Below are 27,499 nucleotides of genomic sequence, written 5' to 3' on the forward strand. Positions count from 1 at the left end.
AGGAACTGTACGTCATCATAGAAACATAAAAACTATTGGTAAAAATCCTTCACCTGACACGACAGTACTTAGCCTTTCTACAATAACGTTACTACTATTGTTGCTTGCTTTACATAGTTGATCTACTTCAGTGGTTCCCAAAGTGAGGATCGAGTACCATACACAGGGGGTCCCGAGATGATTTCAAGATGTAAAAATTACATGACACTGTATTGAGTTCTTTTTTTTTCTTTTAAGTCAGTTTTAGTATAATTGGGCCAGATAACACAATAAAGTAAAAATAAATTCTAAAATGGTTTGTATCTTGAAATTATTACAAACATCTATTTAATTTTGCAGTTGATTGATTTGTTGAATTTATGCAAGTTGATTTCATGGTTATTATGGAGGTATCAACCTGAACATTTCCACTTGATGGTCAAAATTACTATCATGCCTGTCTTGGACATTAATTCTACAGTTGATAGTTCAGAATGTAAATTGTTTTCTTATTTCAATAAAAGTATTGTATTTTTTCCAGATTTTGCAAATGTTTTTTTTTTTTTAACTTTTTGTTTTTGAACAGAAATTCCATTCAGTTCAAATGTATTTATTTATTTTATCTGTATTTGTGATGGTTAAAACTTTAGTTACATATTACATACAATACAGCACCATTGTCCTCAGAAAAAGCAGTAGGGGAAAGCCCATGTTCCAGAAACAGGAGTACTTGCAACATGTCATTCCCCTGTTCTCACCTCTGACCTCACATGTGCTCTCCTCTCAGAGCCCTGACCATATCAGGACCATAGACAGACCTGCCGGTTCTGGTTTGTTCACCCCCAAAAGAGTGGTCTATGTACGTCGCCTGTTCATGTATTGGTCATAACGCACAGCACACCACTATTAATGCAGGACAGGCAGTAGAATGTAAAATACTTCACTTTACTACTGGGGTGTTTACACTATGGCTGTGGTGGTCCTCACTCATCAATGAGTGGGCAAAATGTGATATGGGAGCCAGTCAATTTGTGGAACTGTATAATTGATGCCCAATCAAACCAATGGATCGTATATGGATGGGACACTCCTGTTTCTACTGGCCAGGGTCCTGGACCAGCCCTCACCTGATGCACCAATGCTCTGCAGCTCAGACTGAGCGTCAGGGCCCTGGGCCAGTGACAGGCCGATGTTTGGAGGCCTGTGGGCGGGCCTGTGGCTGTGGGGCGGTGCGGCGGAGGTCATTCAGTCCCTCACAGATTCACTCTATCGCGTGTTTGAGGGGACGGATTGGTAGTTGGAGTAAGGAGTCGCCGGGTGGTAGTGCATCACTACGCCTTTTCCACAGAAACAACGTCAAGTCCTTAGCACCACCGACTAAAGAAACGACTCCCGGTGACAACTTATGTGATCGTATTTCACGCCCCAACTGCGCCACAGGCATTTTCAACTAACGCTACCGTGCTACACATCTACTAGCCACTTAGCATCCTTCTTCACTGACGGACCAAGGTGTTGTGAGCAGCTAACCTCCCGGCTAACCACCTCTGCTAGCCTCTGTGCTGTAGCAGCATTAGCTCCGTTGGTGCCTGGCTGTTCCTCGTAGCGGTGGATATCGTCCACGTTCAGACGGACACACAGCGGAGCTCCGTGCGCCTGGAGACGGCGTCTGCGTTGCGTTAATTGACACCATCACACCCATCTCCCCAGCCCCTTCACCTCTGCCCTGCCCCTCCACCCGAAACACTGGAAATCCACAAGCGGCCGGAGAACGGCGAAGGGCCGGGGAAGCTGGGGCTGGCAGCGCTACCGGACTCTGCGGGAGTCACGGCGGTCCCAGAGAAGCACGGTCGAGCGGAGACACCGACAGGCATGGACGGGCTGGCCGTGGAAGTGCGCGGCTCCAACGGGGCCTTCTACAAGGTAACCTGCCTACACACGGAGCTTGGGTTAAGCCTCACAACAGTTGAGTTGATAATGAAAGCCTGAACATGTGTCATGGTGAACTGTGCAGTGGCATTAGCCTGAGCTCTGCCCGACGCTGGTATTCAGACGGCCGCTGAACTGTGCTAACTTCAGCTAGCTCAAAGCTAGCATCACTTGTCCCCCCGGTCTGTTGCGTATTTGTAATATTTTTCGTCTAATCTAGTGTGGTGAGAACCAGCTTATTTGGAAAGGTTTGTGATGTCTTGTGTAAGTGGTAATGTGAGCACAGTTACGTGGTGGTGTTTTTGCAGTGAGCTGTAGAACGTAGACAGTTGTAGACAGCTCTGCTCTGCGCACACAGTATGAGCTGCTCAATCACAGCTCCAAAGCTCATTGTTAGACCACGACCACGCTGTGGCCCCGTTCTGGCTCCGGCTCCCAGCACAGCATCTTCAGTTTGTCCACACTCGAGCGGCTTCAGCGAGCTCACTTTCGCTTTCTATTCTCTCACATCTTCAGTAGAAAGCGTTACTTACACATCCACTCACACCCAACTTCAGAGTGGAGCACTTGACCCCTGCTGATCATTTCATATTTTTGGCAGTTTATTAATTGCAGCTTTTAAAGACTTAAAGCCTACATTTTCTACAGTGTTTATCATCACTTCTCTTGAATAGCACTTAATCAAATGATCTGCTCTGACTGAGGGTATGAGTCAGTGTTGAATAAAGGAATATCTTATCTTATCTTATCTTATATTCCTGATCTCATATACTGGTTCTGTCCATGTTCTTAGCCTTTATTCTTTAATGTCTGATGGATTACACTTGGCCAACAGCATGTGTCTCTCTCTCAAAGCTGTCACCATTAGCAGACCACACGACTCTGCTCTCAACAGCACATGGGGGTTTTAGATGGCCTATATTTACCCCGCTGCCCGCTCACCTGTTGCACTGGTTTACAGGGTGACACTTGCTCTGGCCTGAATGGACACTTTCCATTCCTCTTTTACTCCTTTTATCTTGCGCCCTTGGTTTGGAGGACTGGAGGTGGACATGACACCTCAAATGTTACGCCCCTGCTGAGGCGGAGGTCTTTAAAAAATAGTCCAGAGATAATATGGTGTGAAGTGCCAAGTGTGATTCTGCTGTATCCCAATTGACCTGGTCCATTGTTTTCAAACTTCTAATAGGGTTGTTGTATTGCTGTAACTAGGCAGCAGCGATGAATCATCTAATCGTGACTAGTTGAATATAAACTTTTGATCATAGTTGTATTTTGATAATTGTTATTTTTATCTTTACTATATAAACTCTAAATCACATTCAAAATACCCTCTATTACAACAGACTGTGGCGTTATTAAATGAAAATGATAAATAATCCTTTCAAATTTTCATCATTAATACACTATTCGTAAATATTGTTTTTATCCTAAAACCTGTTTCCATATTTCAACTATTATTTTGTATTTGATAATGTATTTAGAAAGTCTCAATGTGCAACAATCATTTTGACTAGTTGACAACTAAGATGATTCAGTTTTTCAGAGTTTCCAAAATATAATATGCAGTATCCAGATCGCACGGTAGTATGAATCTTCTTTGGTCTTTCATCAAACAAAGAAGTAAAATTTAATTTGCAGTGATCAAAAATATTTTAGTCTCATTAATGTCCAGCTTTGCCTTTTGTTTTGGTTTAGTGTTTCAGTTCTGATTTCGGCACATAATTGCTTCATGTTTTTGTTTTGACATGGGACTGTAATGTCTGTGTAATCCCTCAGTCGAAGGTTCCATGGCAAAAGAAAATATAATTCTGTCAACTGGACAAAAGTTGAGGGAATACGTTTCACTACTCATCCATGTAGCTTCCCCAGTTCTTATTGGGTTCTGGTAAATCACTGCCTTTCAAGTCTGAAGGGAGAAGCTGACCTGACTGAAACTATCAAACCCCAAACGATTTATTATTAGGATCCCCAGTCACCTACTCTTCCTGGGGATCCTAAAAAATAAAATAAATCGAAACACCATATTGAGCTCGGGATGGAACATCAAAAAACATCCTTTACCATAAAAAACTGCCATGTTTGTTGCCTTTGTGCGAAAACAAGATATATTACCAAATACATTGTTAAAAGACAAAAATATGGAACAACCTGATAAAGAGCTGAGCCACTACTGGTGAATACATTACGATAGTCAGAATACTTATAAATGAATGCCGAGTTTAGTATTTAGCCTCTCAAATCTCCATTGGTTTAACATTTAGGCTTACTGAAAATTCTTCTGAAGTGTGATGTTACAATCCTGAGCTCTATAGTCATTTGCAGCGAGGAGTATCTGTTAAGTTTGTTGGACTGGGGCATTGACATGGTGGCCATACCAAATTATCAAAGCTTGATGTCATCAGATCTCGTAAGCTAAGTAGATATTGCCCTGGTTAATCCGTGGATGGGAGACCACTAGAATGTCAGGTGCTACAGGGGGGGCGGCAGGGCATACTGTTGAAGTGCAAGACGCTTCACCCACCTTGCCTCCAGTGTCCATGTATGCTGTATAAATGAGAGTGTGTTTGTGAGAGTGAATGTGGGACAACAGGGACTAACTCTCGCCTATGGCTACAATCCGGGTGTTTATAGTATGTCATGTATGTGCACTAATATGCACTGTCCCAACCAAATAAAGTGATACTAATAACTACCTTGTGGTACTGTCCCCCGAGACGTTTGTAATTGTTCAAGCCCCTAATGGGTAATTTTACTTTACTGTTGGCGCACATACAAATTGTTTTCTTTGTTTTGGTTTAGGTCTAAGGATGGAGGTGTAAATGGGTGACAGGTTGATTCGTAGATCACTTCTGTTCTAATACTGCGTTTACAAGCAGGCCAGGAAAACCGGATAAGTTTCCTAGTCCAAATTAAATTGCTTGTGCATGTTAATCCATGCACGTCAAGGTAGAGCTGGGCAGTTAACCAAAAGACTGACAGATCGAGTCAAGTGAAATTATCAATTTGGGAGGGGTTTTTGAATTGAAAGGTCCACAGTCGATCCCTGTCAAGGTGTCATGGATTGATTCTCCCAAAACCACCAGGCGCATGTGAACTTGGGCCAGAGTTTTGTTTGTTATTTTAATAGATTTTTTGTGTGATTTCTCTTTGCATATAAACAGAGTGAGATATTAATTGTTTTTCCTGACAATTCACACCTCAGGTAGTGAAGGAGGTAGTTTTTTTTGGACGGGAGGACGTTCTTCTGTGCTCATAAATACTGGACAGATCAGTTTTAGGTCTTATACATTTAAATCTATCCTCATCATTTATGTCTAAATGCAAATCGTATTAGTCATGAATAACTGCGTTTCCACCGACATCAAATGTGCATATTATCTAAATTCACATTGGTAAAGTGAATGCAAATGCAAATCTAGATCCGTTTCCATCGAAGTGTTCAAGCGCATATCTGGGTATTTTATTTATTTCTTTACTGTTTTTGTTTGATGGGGACATTGCACATTAAATATGTCATACAGACCAGATATGGCTACAAGCTCATTTTGGTTACCTGGTTATGGAGCGGCCTTTGTCTTGACACCGCTAATCCTGCAGAGGGCAAACCGTGCAATGTCTGCTTGGTTTGGCTTTGCTAGAGAGGTTGTTAACACTTAAAGGTTGAATGGACGATTTTTTTGTCCCAAATCTGAGTCTTATTTCCCCGTGGCGTGGACTGCCGATTAGTCCTGCCACTTCAATCATAAAACGCACCTACCGCTTACCTGCAGCCGCGTGTGGCTCGTCCCCACGTTTCCGCGTGTCTAAGCGCATTGATCTATCATAATATAGTTCCCTCAGTGTACGGGACAAAATGAAGACGGAGAAAGACTGTTCGAGCTGGCTCAGAAGAAGACGGAAATCTACGGGAGACGAGCGATGCGATCCGTCGCGCTAATAAACAAACGCACGTGTGTGTTGTATCAGTCCGCACGGGGGAGTGCGCATGCGCACTTCCACCTGCGTTCTCAAATCGCCGAAAAATCGTCCATTGCGCCTTTAAATAATGCTATAGATATGTTTTACTACCAAACTAAAGGTTACTGATTCTTTTTTTTTTTTGCCGAAATGTTATGCTAAAGTTGAAAAGAGCGACCGTTGAAGTCTTGCAACACTTTTTAATGGCATTTAAGCATAACATATGTGTTTCTGGGCAAACTATACTGGTAATTGGCCAAAATGTTTTGCTTTGACTAGTCAGAGCTTCTTGAAGATGTTTGCGGTGCTGTGATGTTTGTTTAGCTCTGCTTTTCTGGAGGATTTGTGGCAAACAACCTGAACCTGATGGGTCATGTGGGTTATTCAGTCTTTGTTCATCACCTGCGACTGCTCCAGTCTTGCCTGGTGGTCTGACGGTCACATTAGTTTTAATATTCGCTTCATGAGTTTATGCAACTGAAAGTGTTTCCACCTTTCAAAATTTGTTTAGCTGTTCTGCACATACAAAATCCGCCTCAAGCGAGTGTAAACTTTTATGCAAATTAAATACAATGTTTTGTGTTTCCACTTCCCATTACTTATGCAATACTTCAAAATGCACATTAAAAATAAGGTGATGGGAATGCAGTTTGTATTTGTTATTCCCTTTACTTATGCAAATTTAGATAATATTCACATTTTGAAATGGTGGAAACGCAGTTAATGATGCGTTTGCCTGACCATCAATGCCGTGCAAATAAAGCCTTAGTTTCAGTGTAGTTGGCTCCTCCCTTCAGACAGATGTAAGCCACTGAAGAAGCTACTTGGATGAGTGGCAAAATATATTTACTCTTAAAACTGTTGTCCACTTGACGGAATTCTGTTTGCGAAGTTTGCGATGTCACTCGCCTCCAAATTCAATCTGAATCCAAGCTCACTGAAAGACACTGCATGCTTGATTGCATAAGTGGCATACGCATGTGTAGTAGTAGTTGTTGTTGTTGTAGTAGTAGTAGTACTATATGTTCCATTTAAGGTTGTATTACACATGTCCCCAGCCTCTCCCACCCAATGGTCATGGCTCAGTGCTGCAGGGGGCGTCGGTCAAGTTTCCAGCTCACGTTGTAAACTCGCCCTCCCTTGTGTGGTCTGATTGATCCTTATAAGATTATCTTATGAAAATGATAATCCCTTCCCCTGTAGACGCCGATCTTTGTCATTTTGTTTGTGTGATATTTGTTGGCCGCGCACAGTCAGGGAGCTTCCATGACACGGATTTCAGAGCCAGAAAATGTGTGTCCAAACACCCCGAGATGTTCCTTTTGCCACTCAACTCTCAGCCTAGATTCACATGAATGAAGCTTGTCGCTTTAACCTCACACTTATCAGCCTCTGCTCTGTGTCACAATAATTATTGTTTAATAAATGATAGCTGAAACCATAACTTAAAAGGATGAGTGTAGAGGGTGACATATCAAAATTGTGATAATCTCGTTAATGTTTTGAAAACAAAAATGAAAACATATTTTATGTTGTAAATGTTCAAATAAGAGAATATGGTCACATTTCACATTTAGCTGATAAGTAAACCTCAACTAATACATTAAGAGACATGTTTTGACACACTGTTGAATATTGTCCAAATATTGTCATCGGGATACTACGGTAATATCACCCACCCCCTAACTAATGGGGAATATTTCTGTGAATTTATTGTTGTACAATAAGATTTGATAAACATTTCTTAGCCATATATTGTGCATTTAGAGGGATTTTAGGGATAGTATTTCAGTGGCTCAAAGTATTTTCATTTTCAAAAATGTCAAAAATCACAAACTAGGACCTTTCTTGTCATCATGATATCTTTCTTTTAGATGTATACTCTTCACCATGTGTTATCGTGACGGGCCTAGGACCATTTGACTAAACCCGTCTGTGTGCTTTTCCTTTTTCAGGGTTTTATCAAAGATGTCCACGACGACTCCCTCACGATTGTCTTTGAGAACAAGTAAGTGGCTTCTCGACGCCCGATTTGGAGGCTGGTGTCACCTGCTTGCCACACAGCTGTCCGTACATGTCTGTAACAGTTTGAACCTCCCCTCTCTCCTAAACCCCATCCTCCTGTCCCTTTGCAATCGCACTGCACACCCCCAGTTTTATCAGCTCCACCAGGACTTCCCAAAAATAGTCCCCCAAGGTATGTGCACCAGGAGGGAGGGAGAGTCCATTTTTAGAATGGGTCCTTCCCAACCCACACTGCCCTGAACTTTCCAGAGCACATGGTGGTGGAGGAATTACTAGAATGGAAGATCATTAGTTTCACCAGATTTTGAATTTGAAATACTGGTGAATCACTAATACTGTATCTTTTTAATCCTAAAAACTTTGAATTGTTTATATTCTGAATTTCAGTTGCTGAATTTTGCTGTCTATTTTAATTATGTTTTCTCAGTTTAAACATTCAAATATCAATATAGAATATTGTATAGATTTTAGATCTAAATCCAGGATGAATGTAGCATAACAAGGCATTAGCAACTGGTCCAAAGAGCTGGATCTTCTTGAATTGAATCTTTGAAGTTCAGAATTTCACCAGCATTTAAATCTAAATCTGATTAAACAAAAACAAAGGCTCTTCCATGTACTAGATATTTAAATGTTGTACACTAGTTTCACTTCAGTTGAAATAAAATTATAATTTGACTGTGTGCTGCTACACTTAGTGTTGTTACAATGCTAAAATGTAAAACCGTTTTTTGATTTAGATATCTTTATTTATTTTAAACCATATGCTGTTATTCTCACCCATGGCAAAAGATTTGATTCTAAAACTGTTAAGGAAATGTCTCCTAGTTATGCGTTTCAGTATCAATTTACTAACTAGTTTTGATATTCATTTTTATATCAATTAGTATGTGATTTTCTGATCCAGACTACTGACAAAACTGTTGCCTATTTTAATAATCTTATCTGGAGTAGAACAGTCTTGACACCTAATTGAGTTCTTATTTTATCCTACATTCAGCAATTTTTTTCTTCAGGGCATCTCAGTTTGAACCTCCGCATGTCAGATCCAACATTCTCCTTGTTCATTTTACACACCATTGTCTTCCTCAGAGAAATTATTTTTAATCAAGACTCTTTTGTTGCAAATAAAATACCCCATTGAGACCTAAAGTTTAAATGAAAATGTGACAGTTGATGGAAGTTCATAAAAAAAACAAAGTCAAGATTTCACGTCGCTGTTTAAACTCCTCTGAAGTTCACAAGCACCAGGAACTCGCTCATCTCCACAGTCACACTTTAATGGGTTTCCTCATAAGACTTAAAGATCCCATATCATGCTATTTTTCCCGTTTTGTAGTCTACCCTAAGGGCATATTCGATTAATAATAAGTGTTGTGCAACACCCATAACATAATAGTTATGAAATATCACCCATATCTTGGACTCCGCTCACAAACCCGGAAATGCAAACGGCTTAGCAGGACACAGCGGCACATGTCCGTTTGAAGCTAACTGTGGTGGAGGAGAGGCGCGTGTTACAGGTACAGAGTGCTTCCTGGAGGATGGGCTGAAACAGAGAAGCATGCTGCGTAACTCATTTACGCAGGGTATCCCCCGTTCGTCTGCTCATCTGAGGGGAAGGATAGAGATTGTTCTTTAGCTAAAGACTGCAGGAATCAATAAAAAAAAACACTTTGGGTGCATATATGAGGTACCAAGGAGGTTAAAAGCTCTGAAAAGTCGATTTTGGATGATATGGGACCTTTAATGAACCACACCAGTTTTATGAGCATAAGATCTTGTGCAGTCAATTCATTCTAAATGTAAATGTTGCTGTGTTGTCTCCGTCAGCTGGCAGCCAGAGCGACAGTTGCCCTTCAGTGACGTGCGGTTGCCTCCTCCAGCCGATTACCACAAGGACATCGGCGAAGGGGACGAGGTGGAGGTAAGTCTCAGCACGATCTCACACTCGGCTCCTCAAACTCGCACTAATATATTTTTAAGGGGGACATATTATGAGATATTATGGAAGTCAATAGAACTGTTTCTATCACCAAGCCTTTTTAGATCAATATTTCCACTTACAATGAACAAAGGCAAAAATATGATCTTGTCTAGTTAAATTATTTTTTTTCTAGCCATACAGATATTTATCTTGCTGGCGATGACCTGCATTTTGAAGGTTAACATACAGAGAACACGTCTGAGCACTGCTGCTCAGTCCCCTCTATCCTTGATTTACCTGTGTCTGCCTTCCCACACATCTGGCTCTGCTCATGTGCTTCCCTCCTCTACAGTGCGTCAAACTCTTGCACTTCATATAAATTAGCCGCATCGTTGTATAGGCCTCTGTGTTCAAAGCATGTGAAAAAAGTAGTGGTTTTAGTTAAGATGGCCCACATTTTACGGTAGTTAATTTGCAGTATCATAACTTACTCTTTGCAGCACTTCACATGTGTCACTCACTGGGTATTTTAATGATTCATTGTGATCAGTTAATCGGAGCCAAAAAACAGAGCCACAAAACGCATGTGCAGCCTAATATTTAAAAGAGCTCAAATAAAGTGCTTTTCACTTTCAAAGGTCAGGACAAATTCTTGCTGTCATGGTAAAGCTAACACCAACTAGCATATTGGCTGTTTGCATGCTAGTTGTTGTTAGCTTGATGCTTCTCAGAAAATTAAACTCTGGATGCAGACAGCCCACGGTGGACTTGAAATGCAATAGAAAAACTTTCATGACTAAATATTGGCCTGATACATCTAGAAAGTTTACTGACATGCGAAGATTCCCCCATATTGTCTCACCCTAATTCCTAATCCGCAATCCGCTGTATTTTATCTAAGGGCACAAATGAGTAGTTTTACTAATAATATCCTTTTCAAATGAAGGACCAGGCTCTTTTTATAATCTTGTTATGTAGATGGCACAATATATAAGTATCAAAGTATCAGACTTTTTACCAACAATACTTTTGTTCATCTAATTGTGCAATTTTCAGTGCTTGTAGGGGTCACTTCGTCACAGCTATGTAATACAGTCCTTAAAAAGGCCTTAAGTGCTTCATTAATGAGTAAACAATTGTGTTAATCTGTCTTTTGTGAAATGTTGTGATTATTGGAATAATCATTACTAAAAATGTCAAAGTATGACCCCATTTTTTTCTTTGTCCTGAACATCTTCAGTCCCCAATATTTTTGATCAACAGAGTTTTGGGATGAAAGTCCAAAATTATTTTTCAGATTTAACTATGATTCCTTTGCACTGTAGAATACTTCACAATTACATGAAGAAAGCAGTGGTTGATATAACTGCTGCATTCTTCTTGTATTACTGTTACTGGTCGTGGTTAGTTCGGTAAATGGAAAAGGTTATTAATTTAACATTGATGGTGACTCATCTGGCACACGTTGTCGTGGAGACAGTCTTAGCAAGCCAGGTGTATAGAAAACTGTTGGGATTATGCGTTGAATGTGCTTAAAATAAATTTTGAAATGAAATGTGTGTAGTTTCATTAAATAGTATTGTTAGTGAGTGAGATGGGACAATGAAAATACTAATGAAAAGGCTCGATGCTCCATACAGATTTGGAAACTACAATTATACAGTATGTTCTGAAGTAGAAAAAGGCTATCCTAAAATGAAATGAAAAATAATGTATTGTAATGTATTCTTTCTATCTAGTTTTGTTTAAAAAATGTACTGATTCTTTTGACAACTCTAGTATCAAATAAAATTAGAAGCTTTACTTGAATGTGAGCCTTAATATTTAATGGTGCACAAGGCATGTTTTGCCAGCGGGTTAGTAATCGTAGTACAAACAAAACTCATTGTTTGATTAAAATAACGACACAACATGCAAACCTTCAATTATGCAAAATTGACTTTGTTGCGCTTTTAACCATGTTCTAGACCAGGGGTGCCCACACGTTCTCGGCTCACAAGCTACTTTTCTATTCAACAAAGCACGAAGATCTACTTTTAGATCTAAATTCCATCCAACCATCTTCTTCTGCTTATCCGGGGCCTGGTCGTGGGGGCAGCAGTCTAAGCAGGGACTCCCAGACTTTCCCTCCCCAGACACTTCCTTCAACTTCTCCGGGGGATCCCAAGGCGTTCCCAGGCCAGCCGAGAGACATAGTCCCTAGATCTAAATTATTGTATAATTTAGTATAATTTTTATTGTCTGTATTAAACAGGTTTTTATTTTTGTTTAACCATAATACGGCTATAGAAACACAATGTAGGCTTTCATTAATAGCCTAATATTGTTTATCATATACAAATGTGCAATATAAAAAAGGGAGAGAAAATCTGCTATTTAACTAGACCATTTAATACAGCTGAGTATTTTGAAAATAAAATATATTGGCCACAACTACGCTAAATGATGAAAGTTGAAGGTTGAGCTTAACCAGCACCTCCTCTCTCCTCCTCCTGCTTCTTGCCTTGACTCTCTCTCCTCTCTCCTCCTGCTTCTTGCCTTGAATCTCTCTCCCTCCTGCTCCTCCTCCTCCTTCTTGCCTTGAATCTCTCTCTCTCCTCCTCCTCCTCCTTCTTGCCTTGAATCTCTCTCTTCTCCTCCTCTTGCTTCTTGCCTCGACTCTTTCCTCCTCTTGCTTCTTGCCTTGACTCTCGCTCCTCTCTCCTTTGACAGCGTGCGTTACACGGCTCGCCCTACGGCTCTCTCGCCCTACGGCTCTCTCGCCCTACGGCTCTCTCGCCCTACGGCTCTCTCGCCCTACGGTTCTCTCGCTCCTGCTTCTGAGATCGACTGGTAGATTGCGATCGACGCATTGGGCAACCCTGCTCTAAACATTGTTCCCTCATCAAAAATCTTTTATTTAGCTTCATTCACACTTGTTTGATGAATCCAGTGTAGTAAGGCCTCAGGTAACTTCCCGGTTAGTTTTTTTTAAAAATCTCCTCTGTGCCACCTTTAGATGGATCTCTAACCCAATTCCTGACATGGGAAATGCGGTAGTTTAGGGAAGTCCGGTCGGTGAGTCGGCGAAATAATTGAAAAATAAAAGAATTCAACGTTTTTTCAACAAAATGCTGATTAAAAAAAATTCAGTTGGCTAGTTTCACACTGGGTCGGTCGGGTTACGGCAAACAGACATATTATTTTGCTCAGCCTAAGTGTAATCTTTTCTCTGTCTAACTTGTGTGTACTTGTGACCAGGTGTACTCCAGGGCCAACGAGCAGGAGCCGTGTGGATGGTGGCTGGCCCGCGTCCGCATGATGAAGGGCGAGGTGAGTGAAAACATGTCCAGACTGTTTAGTGGTATTATTCCACACTTCTGCACATTTGTATCCAGAAATAAACAAGGATTGTTTTACATTCAAGGTTAAACTAAGTGGCCTTGAAACTACCTAAAAAAACAAAACTACATACATGATTTTTAGTTATGCCTGAGTAGTGCTAGTGGTCAGTTTTGTTATTAAAATCTACTTTGATAATTGTCAGAACAAGAACAAAGAGAAGAAATGTCAGCAGGTGAGATGTGTTCAGAAGTTTTTGGTGTGCTCATTTGTTTAACCCAAATTAATGTTTTTCTTTCTGTCTTTGCTTGGTTTGGTTTAGACTTCGGCGACAGTTATGTTTAAGAAGAACATGGGTTTACATTCTGAAATTGTGATTGTGATCCCACACTGTCATATCTGTTGTAGAGTTGCAATCAAGCTTGTAATCAAGCAATTATTCGTTCAATTAATTGATTAGCCTTAAGTGACACATTTTGTGTCCAGCTCCGTCCTGGTCATAAAACCCTTTCACTCGGCACATGGCATGATTTGGGGCATGTTTATTGTCCAGGTAGCGATTATTTGATTACTAAATTAGTCTCGTATTCATTTGACCATTTGATTTTTATTACAAGTAAGGGCTACATTTAAAGGCAATTCAGAGCATGAATTTAAAATAACTAATTAATTAATTTTCTAACGCTTGTTACCATTAGGGGTCGCAGGTGACTGGAGCCTCTCCCAGTGACTTTGGGCCTTAGGCGGGGTACACCCTGGGCAGGGGCCAGCTCGTCACAGGGTTAACGCTTAAATAACTGTATTTTAGAAATCTGGTGGGAGCTGATCCTCGCGGTCATCAAGCCTTTTATTGTACTGGGTTTCAACTACCTGTTTTCAGGAAATTTCAGGACATTTTTACCATTCAAAGCAAGAATGTTGTATTTTGAATAGTTAATTGCATCACTCTGAAACCCATGAATAGTTTACACTTTTTCATAAAACAAGATTTTCCATTTGCTACAGTGAATGATGCTTCAAATGTAAATCTTGTTTTAAAGACGCAGTATGTGACTTATTGCTTTGCCTGGAATGTTCCACTGTATGGAATTAAACTTGTCTATCTTCATGGACATGTGATGTCAACAGGCAAGTTACACCCCAACCCTGCTCTTAAACCAGGCTCTGATCTGATATCACTCACCTGTAGAAAGGTCATATAAAAGGTCATGTATAAAGACATTTTTTTACAATGAAAATGCAAGAAACAAGAGCAAGAACATTCCTACGCAAAGCAATTCTATCTCCAGGAGACAGAAAAGTTACATAGCGCACCTTTTACAAAGCAGGCCCATGGGATAGATTTTTGTGAATTTTTTTAAAAATAATTCATATAATTCCTTAATTGTACACATATGGACTATGCCTTAATTTCCATGGCGTAATGATCAGAATGGTTACACTGGATGTAGTGATGGTGACACAGTGAGGTTGGATTGTGGGTCAGGAGGCTGTGGCGGGCTGGTGCACAGGGCCAGATAAGAGCCCAGAGGAATGTCCAGCACCTTTTTTAATTCTGTTCTGTAAACATCAAATGTGCCTCAGCTTTCATTGAACCACCTTACATACTCGCCGCGTTTGATTGGCTGCTCAGATTAACCTGCGACTTAATCTCACTGAAAAACTAACTCACAGACTAGGGATGTCAAGATTAGCCATTTTTTTCAATTACCGCAAATAAATATGGCTACGGTAGGTTATTTGCGTGGGTATGTCGCTCGAGGCGCAGCGCAGTCACAGGGGGGGACGTCTGCGCACATGTCAACAAGCCTTACTTGACTGGATAAACGTGCTGAACTACCGGTCTGTTACACATGGAGGTCCAGACTAGTGAGCGTGAACCCCACAAGCTACAGTCTGGTTAGCCCTACAACCTAGCCATAATCTATATCATATGGGAAAACAAGTGAACCTCTGAATATTAAACCATTTTGTTTATTTTAACTCACCCTTTAACACTAATAATTGTGACATATCCAAAATAAGATCTAAATATATTATTATCTTTTATCGTTTTGCTTGTAACTCGCAGACCATTTAACTTGCATTGTATACCTTCATCACACACAAAAAAGTGTTGTTAGTTGGTCAGTTAGTGGACTGAAGCATGTTTTGTTTGACGAATGAAAATGTTGCTGCCTGCCTTAATTATATTGTTGTACTTCATTTAAAATGCATATGACTGGTTCACTTAAGCATATGTAACATAATTGTATGTTATATTATTTGTAGAGTTGCTGATATTGGGCTGATATTTTCTCCACATTGTTTGGTTATTTTAAACACTATTAGATTAAAATCAGCCTTCACACTTTTCCATTCTGTGAATTTCCTGTTTTATGTATATTTGTCAGACTAAAGTGTCTCTGAACCTCCAGTGTGTCATCATGGTGTTGCTCTGCCTCCTCCTGTAACAGCAGCCACAGTCTCTCCTCCGCAGTCTCTGTGCCTGTTCTCCTTTCTTTCTTAAAACCCCTCACACTAAGGTTATATGGAGTAAACATGTCTAAACTTATTGTTTAGGAGGATTATTGCATGTCACAAAATAATTAATCGTGCATATATTTAGTATGTTTTATCAAAAACTATTCTAAAGCTTTCAAAAGTTTCCAACTTTTTCATTTCTGGGTATTTTACCACAGAAGTTTGTGCAGCCACACTGCTGCTAGATTCTATCCACTTGGAAAGCACGGTCAGTTTTAAATGCTCTGTGATGCTGATTTTGCTAATGTTGCCAACGTCAACATACTCATACAATGTTTGATAAACTGCAAATGTAATGACACTGTCCGGGTTAATAAATGTACTATTTGATCTGCATTTTGGCTGATGGGAACAATTTCCTGCTTTGCATACTTGTTTTAGATCGTTAATGTGCATACACTTTAATCCACTGGTCTGTTGTTTTTTTTGACCAGTCCTTTATCAAAGAAGCTGTACCTGATTCAAAAAAATATATAAAAAAAAAACAAAACAGGGAATGTAGTTTTGGCCCTGCGCAGATATATTGTAAAAACAGCTCTTTGGGTCAAAATGAGACCGCTGTGTGCTCTCTGCGTCTAATTTATAAAGCGTTTTATCCTCTGCGAACCAGGAAGTGAACATTTGGCATGCTAGTTGTTGATGGCTTTACAAAACTTCACTTTGTGCTCTGAAATTGTGCAAAAAGTGCCTATAACTCAAACTAGGATTCTTGGAATACATTATAAAGTAAAGAATAAGTTTGGAGCTCTGCAAACAGTTTCAAAACACCCTCATTCTGTTTGTCACATTTTTAAGATTATTAAATCGGGTACAGCAACTTTAAGGCTTTGAATCAAAGTAAAAGGTCTGACTTAGACCAAATCAATGCTCGCTGAGGTTATGATGGTGGAGGTTTTCTTAAATTGCAGTAAAAAAATACAATTTATGATCATTTGGGCCTGTTCGCAATCCTAAAAGCACCTGATATATATTTTAAAGCGTAATTACAGAAAACATGAACACATTTCTCCTGACATGCCCTCTGCTCTCCCCAGTTCTACGTGATCGAATACGCCGCCTGCGACGCCACGTACAACGAAATCGTCACATCGGAGCGCATCAGGCCCATGAACCCCAACAGCCCCTCGTCGAAAAACTCCTTCCACAAGGTGCCTGTCCCTGTACCGGAAGACCTACGAGACATGTGAGTGCACGGTCATTCCATCCACCCGCTCCCCCATGAAATCTCACCCGCACATGTCTTTTTATCCACAGCTGCGCAAACGACAGCATCCACAAAGACTTCAGGAAAGCAATTGGAGCTAACTGCATCTTCTACAGTGCCCAAACACACGAACTCATAGTGCTGGTGAGTGCGCCCGTGTGGTCAGAGTGGGGGCTCTGGGACTGTTGTGTGGTCAGAGTGGGGGCTCTGGGACTGTTGTGTGGTCAGAGTGGGGGCTCTGGGACTGTTGTGTGGTCAGAGTGGGGGCTCTGGGACTGTTGTGTGGTCAGAGTGGGGGCTCTGGGACTGTTGTGTGGTCAGAGTGGGGGCTCTGGGACTGTTGTGTGGTCAGAGTGGGGGCTCTGGGACTGTTGTGTGGTCAGAGTGGGGGTTTTGGGACTGTTGTCTGTAAGAGAATGAAGGTGGTTTTGGGGTTGTGATTGGAGCCGGACAGTATATCAAAGTTTAGGTAATATTGTGAATTTTGTTTTGAAGTCGTGCTAAATTTGAATAGAAAGTATGTCGTTTGCTGTAAAAAAATAAAAAAAATAAAAGTAAAAATGAAAAGGTTTTGTTGTAAACTTGCCTGATCTTTAAACCTCAACTAATCTGTTTAAAGACACGTTTTAGGCATTGTCATATCATCTGACTTTGTTACTGGCATACTCTGTTAATTTTTGTCAATATCGCCCACTTATAGTTCATTAATTTTACAGTGCGATGTTTGAGAATTTCATAATGACACGATGTTGGATGAAGGGGGGCAGATATAGTTTTTTAAAGTAGGCTATGTGACTTGGAGATGTTCTTGATTTATTTTATATATAGCACAATTTGCACAAAACCCAATTCAAGGTGCTTTACAGACAAAAAAAATGCATTAAAAGCATAGAAAATGTATAATTATGTATTATTATTAATCCTATGCCCTGTTTTGAGTCTGTATTGTCAAAGTAGAGGCCGGTCTCTTGTTCCACTGGTTGGCATTAACTTTTCTATCCAACATTCATTAACTTAAAAAACACATTCATTCTTCCTTTCATTCTTTCTCCAAGATGGGTTTTCTCCCCACAGATCTGTAATATGGCCTTGTGCCTGGTTATGTCACCTAGCCTCATCTCATACTGCCAAAGTTTTTGGTCAGTGATTAGATCCATGTGCTTTTTTGACTACCATATTACTACAGTGTATAGTGAAGATAATGAACACAAACAAGGACAAAAGGTATTCAATTCAAAAGAAAAAATATATCACACAAATCTTTACTTCCCTTCACCTCAATTTAATGCTCCTCAGAATGTTATGAGATCACACACACTTTCTACACATACATGCAAGTCTTGGAAAACCTTATTAGCAAAGTGGTATTGCCGAACTGAAAATCATTTATTTAGGAGAAAGATTGTGCTTTATACTATACTTTAACCTAAGTACATCATCATTTTACATTTTGTTAATTGTTAAACGCAATATATGTCTAAAATGGCTTAGTAATAGAAAAGGGTCCATTGACTTTCTGTTCAAAACTGCAGAACTGATAAGCTCTGCATCTTCATAGGGCATAGGGGGTAGGTGCAGCCTCGGTTGCAGGACAATACTCCATTTAAGAAAAGATGCATATGTTCTAATTGTTTTGGTTTGTGTTCCTCCAGTCAACAAATGAAACCACAGTAAAGCGCGCGACCCTCCTGAGCGACATGCATTTCCGCAGCATCCGAACCAAACTCATGTTGATGTCCAGAAACGAAGAAGCCACTAAACATTTAGAGGTAAGCACACTCTGCAACGTAATGCCACATGGAGAGGAGCATTTGTCCAATTGGCTCTGTGCTTTCAGACTAGTAAGCAGCTGGCATCAGCGTACCAGGAGGAGGTGAAGGTGAGGGAGGACCTGATGGGGCTGGCCATCGGCTCCCACGGCGCCAACATCCAACAGGCTCGCAAGGTGCCCGGGGTCACAGCCATCGAACTGGAGGAGGAGAGCTGTACGTTCAGGATCTACGGAGAGGTATGCTCAGGAGATGTATGCGACGGACTTGATAAACCTTTACTCTACTCCTGGGTCCAGTGGACTACTGTGAATACCGTCACTATACTGTAACGGTCACTAGAATGGTTGTTTCAGTTTTGTTTAATGTTTTAGTCTGGGGTTTAGTCTCGTCCCGGGTTTAGTCTCGTCCCGGGTCTAGTTTAGTCCCGGGTTTGGTTTAGTCCCGGGTTTGGTTTAGTCCCGGGTTTGGTTTAGTCCCGGGTTTGGTCTAGTCCCGGGTTTGGTCTAGTCCCGGGTTTGGTCTAGTCCCGGGTTTAGTCCCGGGCTTGGTCTAGTCCAGTCCCGGGTTTGGTCTAGTCCAGTCCCGGGTTTGGTCTAGTCCAGTCCCGGGTTTGGTCTAGTCCAGTCCCGGGTTTGGTCTAGTCCAGTCCCGGGTTTAGTCTAGTCTAGTCCCGGGTTTAGTCTAGTCCCGGGTTTAGTCTAGTCCCGGGTTTAGTCTAGTCCCGGGTTTAGTCTAGTCCCGGGTTTAGTCTAGTCCCGGGTTTAGTCTAGTCCCGGGTCTAGTCTAGTCCCGGGTTTGGTTTGGTTTAGTCCCGGGCTTGGTTTGGTTTAGTCCCGGGCTTGGTCTAGTCCCGGGTTTGGTCCCGGGCTTGGTCTAGTCCAGTCCCGGGTTTAGTCTAGTCTAGTCCCGGGTTTAGTCTAGTCCCGGGTTTAGTCTAGTCCCGGGTTTAGTCTAGTCCCGGGTTTGGGTTTGGTTTTAGTCCCGGGTTTGGTTTAGTCCCGGGTTTGGTTTAGTCCGGGGTCTGGTTTAGTCCCGGGTTTAGTCTAGTCCCGGGTTTAGTCTAGTCCCGGGTTTAAAAACGCACACAGTCCCAGTTCTCGTGTCTTCATTATGTGTTGTAGATTGATGTGTTTTATTGTTTTCAAAAGTCCAAAAGCTCAGTGTGGGTGTGAGGAGGTTCCAGAATGACAAAAACACTGAAGTTGAGGCTCATTTTACATGTTGATTGCCCAGCTTTCATGTCACATTTTGCCCACCTTGACACTTTCACAGCCAACATCTCAAGGCATTTCACTTATTCATCAAGACTGCCCACATCCACAGACGCGAGGTTTAAAAGGCTTAGTTATTCCACATATGGGCCGTTTAATCAAGCTTATATTCTAAACATTTGAGTGGCTTTTTTCTAAGACTCCTTTGCCTTCTTTGCTTTTCACTAGACCCCAGAAGCTGTGAAACAAGCCAGAGAATACCTAGAGTTCAAAGAAGACTTCTTTCAAGTTCCCAGAAACCTCGTCGGTGAGTAATCATCAGCCCAATATTATTTAGAACATATTTTTGAACATTACCGACGCATTTTTATTTCAGGCAAAGTCATCGGCAAAAACGGCAAAGTCATCCAGGAGATAGTGGACAAATCCGGAGTGGTGCGGGTCAGGATCGAGGGGGACAACGACAAAAAGCTTCCCCGTGAGGAGGTAGGCAGCTTACAGGTGAATGAACCGCTCGTATGGCCTCTCGTCGTCGTCTCCTCCTCCTCCTCATGTACACGTCCTGTGCTGTCTATGCCACTCACACACTTTTTGCCCCCCCCCCGCTTTGTCACTCTTTTCCATCCCCCGCGTCAGTCAAGATGGCAGCACTTGTTATCCACTTTGCACAGCGGCTTTAGTTTTCACAAAAGAAATCAGCTTGGTAGCGCTAGGCAGAGATTGAAATTAGGGCTTTGAGACACTAGCAAGCCGCAACATAAAGCACAAATGGAGAGAATGAAAACAACATTCACACAAACATAAGATATCTATTTGTGATGTACACTTCAATAACATGAGCTTGAAAACGGCACATAAAAAATACAGGCTGTAAATTAATGTTCTGTGTCCATTTTCCTTAATAATTTACACAAACATGGAAAAAGTAGTAGTAGTTTGTTGTGTCGTAAATTATATGTAGCTCTAAATGGAATTATGATCCGTTTTATGTGAAACCTTAAGTAATGACACTTGAACATAAATTGGAGAAACTGCCTTCAGTGGCGTATAGAATTCGACTTTCTATGCGTGATTCCAATAACGATCTGTACAAAATGAAGAAGAAGAAAAATAACTACTTGTGTTATTATTTGACTAACCGTCTGTCCTCTTTCCAGGGCATGGTTCCGTTTGTGTTTGTGGGGACAAAGGAGAACATCAGTAACGCCCAGGCTCTGCTGGAGTACCACGTCTCGTATCTACAGGTCAGTTCGCCTCAGCCACAAGAGGGCACCACTTCATCTCAACTCCACCTGCTCTAGATCCAGAAAAACCTTTATAATTCTACAAATGAACTTTTAGAGTCCTCTTATTTCCCCCCCACTTCGTTCACCTGTCTCCTTCAGCAGAGCCGCTGAGTGTGCCACATTTTGCCCTTACCTCATGCGCTTTTATAAATAGGCCCGTGTTTGTGGGTTGGGGGGGTTAGATTCCTGAGTTTAGATTACCAGCTATCAGGAGATGGGGAGTGGGCTTCCATAAATACCCCGAGTCTCACTTCCCTCACGCCGCCCCGGGCCCCTCCCCTCTCCTCCCCCAGAGCTGCAGCTGTCGTGGAGTGAGGCAGCTGTCCTCGAGTGAGGCGAGAGGCAGAGCTCAAACTGCTGTCGGTGCACTGCTGCCGCCGTCATGTGACAATATGGTTTATGAGGGAATCAACGCTCAAATGGTTTTTAAATGTAAACCTCCCTCCTAGTCTCCTAAGACAAGGGTTCAGGAAGAGGAGGAGGTTTAAACATCACGTGAACCGTCCAGTAAATCCTTTTTAGTTATCCTGAAGTTGATATTTTTCCCATCAAGTACTCTACTCTTCTGTACAAAATGCTTGCAAAAACTGCATACAAATATTGAAGAAAAAAATAGTTTTAGTTAGTGCAATTTGATGTGGAATAATAACTTTAAAATCACTCTACTACACACAGCTATTGTAAATGAAGAATGAGCCTTTTCTGGGCTTTGCTGACACCTTATGGCTGAATTATGTTATCACAACTTTGTTCTCAATCAGTAACTAAAATGAGTTACTTATTATTTTAACATTTGTAAACTCTTTCGATAGCTTTAGATATTTGTTAATTTAAATAGTTTTTGTAACTGTTGTATGTTTAGTGTTTTCCACCATAAAGTATACTGTAAAGCAGGACCTTTGTCAGCGTGTAATAGTAAAGTGTTCTGATGTGTTGTGCTTCAGTGGGCCACCCCAGTTTCACTTCACTGTCTGAAAAGATATTTTCTAGAGCGTTGAACTAATTGGATAGATTTTAAAACCAGGTACTCCAGCTTTAATGAACTTCTGGGATGCATTAACCTGGCTCACGCTACTCTGGTATGTGTAGCACTCCAAATTGAGCTTGACCCACTTATGAATCTGGCTCAAAGCTGAGAATTCAACCTTTTGTTTAATGTAATTGAGAGAAAAGTCTATTTGCAAGTGTTTTTTTGTTTTGTTTTTAACTCTGAAATACCTTGTTTTTGCACTTCACCTTTGGCTTCCGCCCAAATCACAAAGCTGCCCTGTGATTGGTCCCGTCTCTGGCCAGATATATTAAGAGTTTGCTAACCTGGCTGTGGTGCATGTTAAGATGATCGATACTTGATGTTCATGTTTTTTCTGTTGTCCTTGCAGGAGGTGGAACAGCTGCGTCTGGAGCGGCTGCAGATCGACGAGCAGCTGCGTCAGATCGGAGTGGGATACAGAGCCCCTCCCAGTGCTAGAAACAGCGGCCCCGGAGGTGACAGAGAGAAGGGATACCTGACCGACGAGAGCAGCAACTCCCTGCACACCTCCCGCACGTACGGTGGCAGAGGCAGGGGGCGCCGTACCACCAACAACCAGTACTCCGGATATGGTGAGATGAAACGGCAAAGTATAAATATACAAAAATATAAATGCGTGAGCTGAACTGACTCATTTCTCTGAAATATTTTTCCCAAATCTGTCAAAATATGGCTTACTGAGCAATTAATATTAATAATCCATCCAACCTCACAGGTTTGACATAATTAAGATGCTGATGAGACTGCATGAATATTGCACAGAGGCAGGCCAAAATAAAAAGCCACTCTGGAATGTTTGGGTTTGCTTTATTGTGAGGGTCTGCGGTAATGTTCCGTCTAATCCTTCATGTGTCTGAGCAAACGCAAACTCCCTGAGCGGCCCCTTGGACCACCCTAAACCCATATCACACCTGTCCAAGTTGCATGCTTTGTTAAAAGTTGTTGGATTACTTTTAATTACAATGAAAAAGAGAATTCTTGTTCATGACCTGGCCCGGCGGCGCTGCTCCCCTCCTCTACAGCTCGGCACACACCGGCCCATTTACCCATCAGCCCCCCGGGAAACTCTTGCTACACTCACCAGGCCAGATACTGACCCCCCAGATCTACCAAATTAAGCAAAACCAAATATTTCAAAGTGTTCTTCTATTGTGCTAAGTCTAAGCCACACCTGTGTAACATTCATGTCTTACGCCACACCTGAGAGGTGGGAGGCAAAAACAAAAGACCCCAACCCTGTATATATATATATATATATTTTTTGTGTATAAGTATAAACTCGGTACAAACAAGATTGTGGTTTTGTGGTTGTCTAATCCAGGCACAAATTCTGAACTGTCCAACGCGTCTGAGTCAGAAGATCTTGACAGAGAGCAGCGGCCCCGCGGACTTGGTGGTGACGAAAGGGGCTCCAGACGGGGGGGCCGAGGCAGAGGCACAGGCTCCGGGCGGGGCCGTGGAGGTCCTGCGTCCAAACCCTCAAACTCCATCAGCTCAGGTTCTCTTCAATTCACACAACTTTTTATTGCGCTCTGCGTATTGGTCCAAAAATGTCCCTTTGGGCTCCCGGAACGCTTTAAAGCGAGACAATCGTACAAGAGAGAGCACAGACCTGGATGAGAACTGAACGGCAAAAAGCAGATACAAACCGAAAACGATCATTTCTCACCAAACGCCAACTTGATTTTGTGATAAACCAGACAAAATGCAGCTAGCACACAATAGCATCAGCTGTTTCCCAGCACTCGCTTGAAGTTCAAAAATATAATGCATAATGTATCAAACAAGATCCAAACCCAATGCATGACATAAAGAGAGGTTAAAACGCAGAGTACAGGCTTTGCAGGGAAGTGAAATAAATGCAGAAAAAGTGAGGATAAAGTGGCAGTTGTTCTTGTTGGCTCTTGTTTTAGCCGCATCTCACAGCACCACAAACTTTTAATTACTCAACATGTTTTTGTAAATTACATTTGATTGAATTGCTGAAATTGACAGACCTGAACCAAATCGCTCCAATTCAAAACGTGTCCCTTAGGGACATGGTATTTAATGTTTTCAATAAAGCATTATTAAAGACTCTCTAACATAAATGTGTGTGCGTGTGTGCGTGCGCAGTGCTGAGGGACCCTGACAGTAACCCGTTCTCTCTGCTGGAGGGCGAAGGGGAGCTGGCTGATGGAGAAGTGAATGAAGGTACAGGAGAGAGGCGCAGACGCTCCAGACGCCGCCGCACCGACCAAGACCCCAGCGTGATGGATGCAGCCGAGTCTGATGGCCAGGGCGGCCCCAGTGAGAATGGCCTGGGTAAGAGACCAGCTGACCTCTGCTGCTGCCAGGGCCAAGACTCACTCATCAAATCCAGCTTTGTTTGTCCAGAAGGCAAGAGTTGACCTATATTTTGTCATTTCGCTATTAGATGAAGAAGCCAGACCTCAGCGTCGTAATCGGAGCCGTCGCCGCCGTAACCGTGGCAACCGGCCCGAGGGAGGTTCAGCCAGCCGTGACAGACAGCCAGCCGAGGGTACGCTTTCACTTTGTTATGCAGCAATCCTTCAGATTTCATAAATCAAATGCAGTTCTATTAATTGACCATAAAAGGATAGTTTCCTCTACTTGTTAGAGTATCACCAGCCCAGAAAAACTTAGAAAGAACATTTTTTAAGTTCAGACGAGAAGATATCGTATTGACATTTTAGTCACGGTTTGTTTAATACTGGCCTCCCAACCAGAGCGTCTCCCAATCTCACCCCAGGGCCCGCTGCTTCACCTACAGTATATTACCAGCTGCTGTCACAGAATGTGACCTGTATAACTAGCTCAAATTCTCCCAAATCACCAGTAACACCTATTAGTTCGGATTAGCATGCACTGCACAAACAAAAAGGAGAAAATGTTGGTGACTGGTAGTCCAGCCGGTGCATGTCCACAGAAGAGAATCATGTATTGTATACCCTTGTGTTTCCAGTGACAGTTGCTGACTACATATCTCGTGCTGAGTCCCAGAGCAGACAGAACCTGCCCCAGAAAGAGAACCACACTGGACCAGAGCCCAAGGTAAAGTCCTGTCCCGCCACTCTCTCATTAAGAACACCTTTTGTTTTGAAGTCTGAACTGTTTTTCTGTTGTAGGAGAATGGGACAAGCGCCAAGAATGAAGAGCGGACGCCCTCCAAGCGCTCCCCCAGCAAAGGCATGAGCGCAGGCGCCGACGCTGGCATGACCCTGGTCAACGGGGTCTCGTAAAGCAAGTGGCCCGCCCGTCGCTCACAAACCTAAGTCTAGAGCAAGACTCCATGGCAAACTCTGTCCCTGCTTGCATTAACGTAAATCTTAAACAGATGAGACAAAATACTGAATCCATACTATGAGAGTGAAAAAGTACAAAAAAACGACAAACGCATCTACTTAAAACCACACGGTGTATGCTATCCTATCTATCAGTACTTAGTGCTTATTTAAAAAAAAAACAACTAGCTTGCCAAAAAAGAGCTGGTGGATATGACTTGATTTTGAAATACTGAAACATGAGAAACAGGACAAGACTTTTTTGTTCAAGAAAAACTTTATTTGTGTCTTATTTTTGTTCATTTTGTTCATTGTTTATCACTGGTTTGGACTCTTGGCGGTCACTCTCTCCACCGAACAGTGTTACAGTTTGGAGAGGTGTAAACTGTAGGGAGTGGCGCACGAGCAGACGGTCCGAATGGGACGCACACTGAACCTGGGAGATTGGAATATTACGACATTGTGCCTTGAATTTGAAAAAAAAAAAAAAAGATATATTAAAAACATTCTTCATTAAGTTTGCGATTGTTACTCAAGAGGGAGAGGTTGTTCTTCCAGGTTTTTTTGTTTCGTTTTACGGAGAGAATAGAAAAGAGATGAGCGAGGGTAGAGAAGCTGGCCGAGGTGACGAAACGTGGTGCCAAAATCTGAATATTTGGGGCACTTTGGGGGTATGTATGTGCGGTTGCGTGTGAAATTTGGCAAAAGGAAAAACTGAGGGATGACAATTGGTAACTAACAGGCTTGGGCTGGTGAAGCGACGACCACGAAGCCTACTACACAGGGTCCAAAAAAACGGCACTGCTCGTTATAAGGACAGGCTTAAAAAAAAAAAAAAGATACCTTGGCGTGCCTCTGGTCCGTGTCGGAGGAGGCAGCGGTCACATCAGTGTCTTGAAACTAAACCTAAAACAACCACTACTACTACAACAGCAGCAGTAGGCCGCCTCTCCGGGACATGCGGCGCTCCTTAAGAGTGGTAGAGAGGAAAGGCCCAAAAACTTGTGGGACAGCTTCAACACGAGAGCCAGACACACACGAACACACAAGCGCTCATTCTTACAGGTACGCACACAAACAAATCACTCAGAGTGGTAAACAAACGTGTGTTTCAAGGACTTGTGTCTCAATGGAGAGGGACAACGGCTCTCAGCTCATGTTGTCGTCTTGGTTACCGCTCTCAAGTTCTATATATTTTTTTCTTTTGTTGCTATTTCCACATCTTTAGAAAATAATAAAATCCAAATGAAATCAAACCTTTTCTCTGGAGATGAACTTTTGATTTCTCTGTCTCGTGCAGTCTATTTTTCTAACCCGCATGGCATTTAGGTGATACTTGTCAGTGCCTGTCCTGTGCATGAGGAAAATGGTCTTCTACTTAAAACTTAAAAGCCATTGATCCAGTCACTACTACTAGAACTGCTGCTAACGTACACACTTGAATGTCCGACTAACTTTGAAATTTGTGTTACCCTGCCCCACCATTAACCGCTCATTTGCTAAAAGTCAGCAAAAGGGACCTAATGTTTTGTTTTGGCATGGCAAGCACGAGTCCACGTGACCAAAGGTTCTCAAAACGGGAGTGCGGTGATGCTTGGGATGACCCAGATGCTGCTGTTGCACATTTCTGCTCACCTGTGTTGTTGGAAAGAACACTTTGGTTATTTTTTGTACCTGGGTTGGAGTTGCATGTGCGAGTGGACCTTTTTTACCTCATTTTGTGACCTGTATATCCTGTGTCCCGTTTGAAAGTGCGCGTGTGTGTGTGATTGTGTGTTGTGTGTTGAATGGTAGTTGTACAGTCGACTCCTCACTCTTTGTCAGATTTTTTGTCTCATTCATGTTCTGATGGCAATAAAGGACTTTTCATTGTTTGGTATACATTTTTGCACACAATTTTTGTTCCCCAGTGGATTAATAATGTTGTGTCATCAAAAGGGACTTTGCTTTACAACTCAAACTTTTTGTTTTTAATTCTAATGATCTTTCCTTTCTTTTTTTAATTGAGAGGAGTATATTGTTCATGTGGTCAGAACTTAAGGAAAAAT

At 41.9% G+C, this 27,499-nt stretch overlaps 1 protein-coding gene across 6 annotated transcripts; it reads left to right on the forward strand.

The window, feature by feature from the left end:
• The first annotated feature begins 1,225 nt into the window (after positions 1-1,225).
• fxr2 (FMR1 autosomal homolog 2) lies at positions 1,226-27,330 on the forward strand. 6 transcript variants are annotated; one of them, XM_072459152.1, is made up of 18 exons: positions 1,227-1,902; positions 7,824-7,876; positions 9,727-9,820; positions 13,061-13,132; positions 13,347-13,376; positions 16,699-16,847; positions 16,919-17,012; positions 18,521-18,637; positions 18,706-18,876; positions 20,080-20,158; positions 20,228-20,352; positions 21,009-21,095; positions 22,517-22,739; positions 23,489-23,665; positions 24,283-24,471; positions 24,584-24,688; positions 25,133-25,221; positions 25,296-27,330. In XM_072459152.1, the coding sequence occupies exons 1-18, from the start codon at positions 1,852-1,854 to the stop codon at positions 25,407-25,409; spliced, it is 2,019 nt and encodes a 672-aa protein (XP_072315253.1). In that variant the 5' UTR covers positions 1,227-1,851; the 3' UTR covers positions 25,410-27,330. The 6 variants fall into 6 exon arrangements, with proteins under 6 accessions (XP_072315257.1, XP_072315258.1, XP_072315253.1 ...); XM_072459153.1 differs by having other exon boundaries at positions 20,228-20,337; XM_072459156.1 differs by lacking the exon at positions 24,584-24,688 and having other exon boundaries at positions 1,226-1,902.
• Positions 27,331-27,499: the final 169 nt, after the last annotated feature.

The sequence above is a fragment of the Eucyclogobius newberryi genome, unplaced genomic scaffold (genome assembly GCF_026437365.1).
Source record: "Eucyclogobius newberryi isolate DKJ021-1_F unplaced genomic scaffold, fEucNew1.0.hap1 SCAF_22, whole genome shotgun sequence".
NCBI lineage: Eukaryota > Metazoa > Chordata > Actinopteri > Gobiiformes > Gobiidae > Eucyclogobius > Eucyclogobius newberryi.